The sequence below is a fragment of the Amphiprion ocellaris genome, chromosome 7 (assembly GCF_022539595.1).
Source record: "Amphiprion ocellaris isolate individual 3 ecotype Okinawa chromosome 7, ASM2253959v1, whole genome shotgun sequence".
Classification (NCBI taxonomy): domain Eukaryota; kingdom Metazoa; phylum Chordata; class Actinopteri; family Pomacentridae; genus Amphiprion; species Amphiprion ocellaris.
Genome location: NC_072772.1, coordinates 12763349 through 12773690, shown reverse-complemented (window position 1 = coordinate 12773690; position 10342 = coordinate 12763349). Strand labels below are relative to the sequence as shown.

General features: G+C 38.6%; 1 protein-coding gene across 2 annotated transcripts; it reads left to right on the top strand.

Annotated features, from left to right (window-relative positions):
* The first annotated feature begins 443 nt into the window (after positions 1-443).
* Positions 444-10321, top strand: pdcd10a (programmed cell death 10a). 2 transcript variants are annotated; one of them, XM_055012253.1, is made up of 8 exons: positions 444-749; positions 3901-4068; positions 5376-5429; positions 5612-5729; positions 6441-6567; positions 8194-8272; positions 8372-8454; positions 8942-10321. In XM_055012253.1, the coding sequence occupies exons 2-8, from the start codon at positions 3979-3981 to the stop codon at positions 9021-9023; spliced, it is 633 nt and encodes a 210-aa protein (XP_054868228.1). In that variant the 5' UTR covers positions 444-749; positions 3901-3978; the 3' UTR covers positions 9024-10321. The 2 variants fall into 2 exon arrangements, with proteins under 2 accessions (XP_054868228.1, XP_023153261.1); XM_023297493.3 differs by having other exon boundaries at positions 445-749; positions 3875-4068.
* Positions 10322-10342: the final 21 nt, after the last annotated feature.

Sequence of the window (10342 nt, the reverse complement as noted above, 5' to 3'; positions counted from 1 at the left end):
TGCTAGTATGTTTTTAAGCTTAAATTAGCTGTAGCTACTTATATTGGGAATTAACTTAATATCCTGCTACACTTTAACGTCAGGTTATTGTGTAACTCACAGTAGTTGGGATTGGTAGTGAATTATCTTGACGTACTTTTACACACACTTGGTGCTTCTGATATTTATCTCATTATTGGTTGTTATTAAAACTGTGACATATATATTAAAGTTAAAGCAGCTCTAAATTGAGTGTTTCTTGAAGTGGACCAAAGCTAAAATGTCGTTACTCTACTTTATCATATTAAGTAAGCGCCGAACGGGTTAAAAGCATAGTACTTGTATTTTTTGGGACATGTAGTTCTTTCCGGCGGCCGTTTCTATTACAGAACATTGAGGAGACTCATCGAAAGAACTACAATTAGCCTCTCGTCGGGTAGTTCTCAGCGCCGCCCTCCCCGACTCTCGGCTACAGTTTTGTCAGGCTGAAAACTTCCTGAATGAGACACAAATCACAACAAGAGGGCAAACAACGGCAGCATCTGTCTGTGTTTTCCTTTATTGTTACTTCGCCGCTGTTTTATCACCAGAAGATTAGCTAGCGGTAAAGCTAACAGTTTAGCTAAGAATGGAGCCGCTCACCTGCTCTAAGCTGCTAATCTCATGTTAGCTCGTTACCTACAGAGGTAACTTATTGTTCTCCTTTTATCCACCTCCTTGCCGTCGGTACACCGCCTTTCTTCTCCGCATTTGCTGCTGTCTCACGGCAGGTAAGGTGGTGTTTTAACCTTCAACCTCCTCGACGTGGTATTTTGTGTAGTTACCGACTTGTTTTGGTGTCTGCATCACCTCTCATCACTGTCAGTTGCCTGCTAACTGCCACAAAGCTTGGTGAGTGCTGTGTTTATTGGGGGACCATTTTGTAAAGTACCTCTGTGACCTCAGTAACTACCACAATGTGGATCATACCATCTCAGAGGGAAGCAAGATTATTTGGTTCATTGTCAGCGAAACAACGATGTTCGATCTATGAATATCACAGTGACTTATGGCCACAACCTGTTCACTGTAATGTGCCTGGTATGATAAAAGGGCAACTGTCAAAGTGCACTGGTGTCTTCAGAATCAGCTGGATGGTAGTGGATCAGACATGAAAAACTGTGGTTGTGATTGTGAATCATTTGCAGTTAAATCTGCCCTGTGATTTTAAACTTTAACAGTGTGCTTGGTTCAGGAAGAATTGAAGAATTGAAGTGATTCACACAGATGACTCAGAAGTGTAGCTAAGATGTTTGTCTTTGCAGACAGACATGTATTTGTCACAACACACATATCTGTTCTACTTAGGTGTGCCATTAAGTTATGCAAGCATATTTGTTGCACTTGTGTTTGTCACCTGGAGCAAGATTCATTATAAATAGACAGATGCATTGCTAGACACATACACAGCTGTTACCCAGTTTCCAATCTTTTATATTTTACTCTACCTATGAAACACATCTTGGCCCTTGATGAACAAAACAAACTTTACACAATATTTTCCTGAAGATTCACTATACCCTAACTGATTATTTCAAGATGACACAACGCTAACTGATATATATATATATATATATATATATATATATATATATATATATATATATATTTTTTTTTAATACATATATATATATATATATACACATATATATATATATGTCAGTAACTATTATTTTAGCAATACGAGTCACAATTTTACTGCAAACTTTTCAAATGTATTTTCATTCATGTTAATGTATTTTCAAATGTATTTCTCACTGAAAATATTCCATTATGACTGGAGAATAGGATTTGTTGGCTGGGACATCTCTGTTGCACCACAATGTTTCATTTATGTTGGTATCTTGCAACACTTCTTTACTTCTATCAACAAATTGCAGCTCCTGTAATTTGGATATTGCACTTGGTGGTATTGCAATTTTGATAATATTTAGATTAATAGTTAAGCCAAACCTGTTCAGTCTTTACACTGATGGAATTCTTCTGTTTTGATTGGAGGCAATACTGGATTTTTCAGGACGAATTTCTGATATTGAGATATCTCTACTGATATCAGTTATAGAGTTAAATCAATGTGTTTCGCGAAGTGGTCAGTGTCATACCATGAAGACAAAACTTGACTCTTTGACACTGTCTGCTTGGCTCTGCTACATGTGCTGCAAACATCGCTGGGCATCATAAACGGCGGAGTAGGAGCTGCTCTGCTTGACAAAATGATGGCATAGTTTGTAATTTACCCCAAGCATCTTTTTCTGTACTATGTCCTATAAAAGAAAGCTTGTGTGTTGTCCAATGTAGGGCGACACTGATACATCTATGGCCGGTATCAGCTCATAGTATCAACCAGATGGTACATTGTTTGGGTTCTAGTTTTGGTAGTTGACAAAGATTGCACTAATTGACTTCATACACTTATTACATTCAAACTTGACCAGGGATGATAGTTTTGCTTTTGTCTGCATTAGGAATATTCTTGAGAAATGTTTTGAAAAAATGTTTTTATTCATTTGGCCAGCCGATATCGGCTGGCAATTTACTTTGTGGATATAAATTTATTTCCATGTTTGGCTAGGAAAACAGTGCTGAAACCCTGTCTAACTGAATAAAAATTCTAGGAATTTGACCTGCAGTGACTTTGATTTGGAATGCAAGGAAACACCATGGGTCTAAATGTGCTTTTCATTACGCTCCTAAGTGGTGAAAGAGGGAGAGAACACTATCCTGAAAGAAAACAGCCTCCACAACTGGCTGTTATGAAGCAAATTTCTTAGAATTTAGCTAGATTAGAGTATGTTTTTGTTTCTACCATTGTACAAAAAGGACCACATAATAATTAGAAATTATGTTTTTTTTAATCAGATGTTCCTATTTTTTTCTCCTTGTTGAAGACATTGACCGATTCCTCCTTTACAGTCCACGTCAGCTAGAAACTTTCCCACAATGAACCCATGTAAAATCTTAATGTTTATATAGTAGTGGGTATCAAAGGGCACAATAAGTCATGTAGTAAACCTTCTCAGTTGTGGTTTAATAGGAGTATAAAGTCATCGTCTTATCAGAAGGCGATGACTCACTGTAATCTTAAGAAGACACACACATGAATAGAGCTGGTATGTACGGTAATGTCCCTGCCTTGCAGTAAATGACATACTGTGGTATGAGCAGAATGAAGAATGATGTCACGTTAGGCGCTGTAAAGCTGTAGCACAATAAACAATGGCTGAGGAAGAACTGGTCCAAGAGGCGTGTGGCATAGGTGTGTGCCCTTATGTATGAAAAGAGACAAAACACGCACCAATGAAAGAGAATATGCAGGTATTTCTCTTTAATTTTAACCAGCGGGATTCACTGCATCTGTATGACAACACTGAGGCAGCAAAAACCCCAAACATGTACGTCAGGGTTCTATATTTATCACAGTGATATTTTTGTTGGAGAGGGTGTTTCTTTTTCAGGTGTGACTCATGCCTGTTTTGCCACCACTGCACCCAGTGGAACAGTAAAGTACACACTCATTGGCAATGTGGCTGTTATGTGATGATCATGTCTGTGACTGAAAGGCTTTCTTGGAAGTCGTACACAAGGGGTTTGATAACATGTAATTGGTAGAAAATTAAACGAGCCAGTGCTCTGGAGGAAATGGCATAGAAATGAAATTGTTCTATCACTAACAAGGTTTTCTGTCCTCCATTTTTAAACAGAAGAACTTTTAATATCCTAAATTAAAGTGGTTGGTTTATTCTGACTTTAAACAAGGTGCAATTTTTTTTTGTACGTGTTTTTTAAAATCCCCGACACAACCATTGCCATCTATCTCTCATTGCTTGTTCACCTGTCCTGCTCTCCTCTTCTTCAGGTCCTTGTCTGCTCCCATTCTGTCAGGCTTCATGAGTGATTGACTGTGGAGAAGCTGGCATCAGTGGACAAGCACACGCACAAAGGACCATTGATTGGTCAAGGATGACCATGGAAGACATGAAGAATGAAGCCGACAGCGCCTCAGTAGTCTCTATGGCTCTCTACTCTGTGATGTATCCTGTCTTTAACCAGGTAAAGAATGCACAATTGCAGTCAAAGTTAAAAAAAAAAAACATTAATAAAACAAGTAAATGCAATGTAAATGGGTTGGAGTATAAAATTCAAAGGCTTATGCTGTAGTAGATTACTGTGTGTTTGCAGGTGATGAGAGTTTTGTACACAGAGTGGGTTTCTTGTGCTTTAATTATTATTTTATTATTAATATTTCTCAACTTATTCTTCTAGTATTAAAACAAAAACGTTTGGGTTCGAAAAAAGGGGAAAAAAAGTCTACAAATGCAAATGGTATGCTTCCAAACTTTTGCATAGTAAAAAATCTAAAATTTAAAACCCTTTTTATGTAGCAAAGCAAGAGTCTAAGACCTTATGTCATCACATCACAACTTTTTGCTTCAACTGTTTTTAGGTTTCCAGCTATTTGTAGTAAGGGGTCCTACATCATTGAAAATCAAGTTGTTTTTTTACTATGCTAACATGTGCATATGTTTTTTTATGTGAAATAAGCAGTCACCACCATGACTGAGCATTATCACTTTGAAACGACAGCCAGCAGATGAAAGTCTCAAAAACACTGATTCAGACTTCTAGGGTTTCATATGTAACAAACCAAAGGAGACAATCCTGTTACCTTGCACAGAGGGATCGTTTGCGTCATTGTATTTCTTCAGAATCGGTTCCCAGTCTGAACGTGAATTACTCCAACAGAAACTTTCCATTGTGTAGCATAGATTAGTTTTACAGCGATTGAGAACAGACGTAAGCGAGCTGGTGTGCTCAAGCTGCAGCTAGTGGTGGGTAGGCAGGTGGAGATTCTAATTCATTCACACATTCTATAGGAAGCAACAGACATGCTGTAGACTTTCATCAAAGACATTTTAAAGCAGGGAAGGATTATTTTCATGGAAAAAAAATCCACATATGTAACTTTAATACACAGCGATGAGTTCTTGTAAATTTAATCAATGATGGGAGTGGGACTTTAAAAGATGCTACGTGTCATGGTGTGCAAACTGACGGGCAGAAATCTGAAGTTCAACTCATGATGAGCTCTTTAATACCAAAGTATGAGCTCAGAGGAACTAAATAGACTTCAGCTCCCCTGAAGTTTACAAGGAGATTACAGACAAACAGACTCAACACAGCTTTTCACAACACAATACCACGATGTCCTTCTTTGATATGGTGGGATCCTCGGCTTCTGTGTACTTTCTGCAGAATTACATTTCAGGCCAGACGAAAGGCCATGATAACAGCTAAGCCGTGTGTGTGTGTGTGTGCTACTGGCTTGTGTTTGTGTGTCCGTGTGTTCAAACTTTCAGCTGGAGAAAGTCGATCCATCAGCAGCACAGACCTTGAGAGCGGCCTTTATAAAGGTAAAGTTATTTTTGTGAGTTTGTTTATATTTCATCTTTCTTGTAATACCTCTGCCTGTACTTACTTTTCAAATCATCTCGACAAGCCGCTCAGTGATCTGTAACTTTGAAGCATTGTTGTCACAAGAGCACCAAGGCTGCCTGCAAGTCCTCAAAGCAAGTGTGTGTTTGTGTGTCTCTAGGCGGAGAAGGAGAATCCGGGTCTGACCCAGGACATTGTTATGAAAATACTGGAGAAGAAGAACTTAAAAATCAATTATTGTGAGTCTCTGCTTCGCATGGCTGCAGATGATGTGAAAGGTAGGATGCTTAATAATGGTACATGCAAAGTAAGAAAGAGTAGAATACAATATGTCACGTAGGGAAACTGTATGATAGTAACAGCATGAGATTTACAGTAGGACAATGACAGCAAATGCAAACAGTATACAAATGATTTTGTGCTGCTTCTTGAGGTGTCTTTTTACATGCGGACATGCAGAGGTATAACAGGCTGCTTTAGGACGTTTGAGTAAGCTGTATGATTACTCTCTCTGTCTGTGATGTGACGACCCATGTAACGTTGGCCTGATTATCCACTTGGGGGAGCTGTTTCCCCACAAATCAACTCCCATTCCTGTTCTCAGACGTTTCCTTGTTTCTGTCTGTAATTGAATTCCTTGTGCTGAGTGCAGTGATTGATGGTAGTAATGAATTCACACACTCATACACACACATTCTGGATGAATTTTAAATGCACTTCCTGCACGGCGAACCCCAAGTTCTACCTTAATCCTGCCTTTACTTAACAAACTCACCACCGTCGATGCGGGAGCGTCAACACACATTCAAACACACATATACTTGACCCTGTGTTCATTATGTACATTGGAACTGTGAATGGGTTTTGACAGGCGCCGCTAATAATAATTGCTATTTTCAGTGTCCCTCTGTAGCTGTTTGCGAGCACGTTGACGTTCTCATCATTGAAGAGTTTGAGGTCTGTATTTGTCTCTTCCTCTGTGTTTTCAGAGTTCATGATTGACAGGCGAGAGCCAGAGTTCCAGGAGCTGAACGAGAGGGCCCGAGCTCTGAAACACATCCTCAGCACCGTACCAGATGAGATCAATGACAGAGTAGGCTTGCTGCAGACCATCAAGTAAGACAGCTCAGTGTGTGTGTGTGTGTGTGTTTGTGTGTGTGTGTGTGTGTGCAGTATTAGTCAGGTTAAACGCTGCATAAAAGTTTTAATCAAACTTCTTGCATTAGTAGAATACACTGCCAGAAAATGCCTCGAGGACTTTAACCAATCATTACTTTAATCATTAGCTGATTCAAATCTTTTTTTCTTTTTTTTTTTTTGGTTCGGTACAAAGACTAAAGCTTTGTTACAGTGTGTGTCTTATCGATCAAGACCATTATTGCATTTAAAAAAGCAAAACAAACAAAAAAAAGTTGGTAATTAATAAAGGATTCTTTGTGAGGTGAATTTCGGATGAGGTGAAATTAAATGCAAAGTCAATAGAGAGACACGAGTTGAGAGCAAAACAGCCAAAGAAAGACTCGCTGCTGTTAATAATTGTGCTCAAATGAATTTTGAATTGCATACATCAAGAGGTTGTTTGACATTCCATTGATTTTTAAATGTTTTTTTTCCAACTGCTCAATTGAATTTTTCTCAAGTAGAATAGAAAGTTACGCATTAGAGTCAAATCAGGTAAGAAGTCTTGAACATGGGAGCTCATTTGTACCATTTGGGGCGATATGCATTGTAAAGTAATGGTAAAATATTGGCAATAGACAATATTTCTTGCTTTAACTCATCATTATTAATTAAATGTGGAGAGCACAATGTAATGGCTATAAAATAATGACACCATTAACGTTTAGACTGGTTATCTATAAGCATCGGTTTAACAGTCCAATGCTGTCTGCCACGGGGTCCAAAATCTCCCAGGAAAATTAAAGCTGGATTTATGGCAGACAAAACAACAGGATAATGGTGGAAAGTCTTCCTGGCTAAGCAAAAGGAGTCCTATCTTCAGAGGAAGCAAAAAGGAGGTGATAGAAACTGAGGTAAAACAAAAGTGAACCTTGAAAGAAAGACCACGAAAGACCAAAGTTGCCACTTTAAATGCCCACTTATGAGCTTTCAACCACACCTTACCATCTTCTGTCATTATTTTTACATTCTTTAAGGTGTCTTGAAATGACCCAAGTTTAGAAATCAAATATTGAAACATGCAACACAAACATTCACAGATGCTGACATTTGTATGTTTCCACAACATTTCTCGTAATGTGGAATATATGTGGAATAGAGAAGGAAAAACTGTAAGATCCCCGTGTGCCTTTTCATATCCCTGTCCACTGCACTACACACACACACACACACACACACACACACACACACACACACACTATAGGGAGAAGTGAGAGATGTTTCATCTTCTTGGCCCACTTTGCCATTATTTTGATCGAATTCAATACTCTTAGTGAGTCACTGCTTAAGTTACTTACCCAGCGGAGGGCTTAGAAATGAAATCAATTCAAAGGGAATGCTAAGAAATTAAAGTTATGAAACGGCAGATTTCAAGTGCATACGAGGGGAGAAAAAGTTGAAGGTGAAAGCCTGTTTGTGAGAACAGGGGAAGAAAGGAAGACATAGAGCACGATCAAAGAACTGTAGTTTCAGGGTATCACTGCCTGATAAGAACAGACAGATTTTGAGATACTGTTTTTTTTTATTTTTAAACGTACACTCACTTGTGCGTGTCATCCACAGAGACATCGCCAGCGCTATCAAGGAGCTGCTAGATACAGTTAATACTATCTTCAGGAAATACCAGTATCGGAACAGACGGGTAAGTAGATACATTAGGACAAAAAAAAAAATGCCTACACACAAGCGCAGTTGCTGTGAAATAAGTGGAGCTGAAAGGCTGTCTGTATTTATTGGTTAGGCACTGGAACAGCAGAAGAAAGAGTTTGTGAAATACTCCAAGAGCTTCAGCGACACTCTCAAAACCTACTTCAAAGATGGAAAGTATGACACTGTTTCTGGTTTGTTCTCTGTATTAGCCAGTTCTTAATTTCCTTTTCTGTCTTCTCACCCAACCTTTATTATTCAACGTTTTCTCCTTCACACGCACAACACATTTAATAGGTGTACACTCACATGCCAGCATGCTTGTATATGCACACACACACACACACACACACACACACACACACACACACACACACACACACACACACACACACACACACACACACACACACACACACTGTCACCAGCATGTAAATGGTGGTTGTTTGATCATAGGCCCACTTCCATCAAATCCACCATTGCTGAATAATTCCCTTGACCCATTTCCTGTGGATTCATGCTGGCTTGTATGCTCTGAAGCTTGACATTCTCCATTCCAACCAGATCAAAGTGTTTCCTGGATCAATCCTAATATTGTTGCCATGGTTTCTTTGCTGTGTGATTGACACGTGTGTCCTTGTGTCTATGTCACGCTTGTTTCCAGAGTGATAAATGTGTTTGTCAGCGCCAACCAGCTCACCCACCAAACCAACATGATACTGCAGGCCTTCAAGACTGTGGTGTAGCAGCCTGGGAAGACTCACACACTCGCACATGTTTTGATTGGAGAACAGCTGATGCGAATCTTTCTAATTTCGAAAGACATTTTATTATTTCGGGCTGTATAATTTATAATTCTGTGGCTTTGAGGGGAGATCACGTAGTTTAAATTTCAAAGCAATCCAGGTTGACAGTAATTACCAGGGATTTTTAACTCCCTTTTATGTTGTTCTTTTATCAGATTTTTAAGTCAATATTTCTTTGTTCTTTTCTGTAGGTCTGTCTCTGTTCAGGTCTGTGCAGGTCTAAAAAAAAAAGAAGTGTAGGAAAATGCGATTATTTCCTAGGTCCTTGAAAGTTTTGCAGTAGTAACAAAAAGTTTTATTTGTGGCAGTTAGTTAGTTAGTTAGCCACTGGGACTGCAGCTAATGGTTCTTTTCATTATTGGTGAATTTGCCAAATATTTTCATTCAATTGTTAGTTTGTTAAATGTTCAAAAACAGCCACTACAGCTCCAAATTTCTGATTTTGTCTGATCAACAGTCCAAAACCCTCCAAATCTTCAGGGGTCAACAAAGTGATGTATTTGAAAAATTGGAACGACAGACAATTTTTAACCCGATTATTAATATATTTTCTACTATCATGCATGGTTGTCCACTTAAAGCTGACATGTTCAAATTGTGTCACAGAATCAAGGTCTGAAAAAAAAAAACTTTCAGGAATTAGAAATGATGGCTGTGTCTGCTGTCTTTATCCTGCACTGCATCATAACCAGCCGTCTGAGGAGCAATAACTCACCGGCTCCACTGTCTTTCTTTTGACATCAGTTACAGAGATTTATGCCAAGTCCTAGCGTTACACCCTCAGCTATATAAAAGAACATGACTCTTTATGACAGTAGGTAATGAAAGAAGTAAAATCTTAAGTTTACGGGCTGATACAGAAGTGATTTGGGATGAGTGTACGTAGTGGTTTTCACTGTATGTCAGTAGTTTCTAACCTTTTCTTGAAAATCATATCTACCTGTGATGAGTCGGTGGTTGGAAAGCACTGCTGTATATACTAAAGGAACACATGTCTTAAAACACTTTCATTGTCAGCTGTTGGATTTCGAATGTTGACAGCAAAGCCAGAGATTTCAAAGAATTCAAGGCAGCAAAGTAGAAGTGATTTAACTCCTAATATGTTTACACAAATGTATCTGATTATGAATGTATTACTTCTCTTTCTGTCTTCTGTTTATCTTTGTCATGCTTTGATTGTAATTTTTCCCCTACTTTACATTTTCAGCCAAATGTAAATAAAATAACAGGACCTGAAATTCCATGAGAGCTCTTTTCAA

Excerpts from the sequence above, each read along its gene's own strand:
- pdcd10a (XM_055012253.1), top strand. The coding sequence starts at position 3,979 with ATGACCATGGAAGACATGAAGAATGAAGCCGACAGCGCCTCAGTAGTC. Across the intron at positions 4,069-5,375 it reads TGTATCCTGTCTTTAACCAG|CTGGAGAAAGTCGATCCATC; the intron begins GTAAAGAATGCA and ends TCAAACTTTCAG. Across the intron at positions 6,568-8,193 it reads GGCTTGCTGCAGACCATCAA|AGACATCGCCAGCGCTATCA; the intron begins GTAAGACAGCTC and ends TGTCATCCACAG.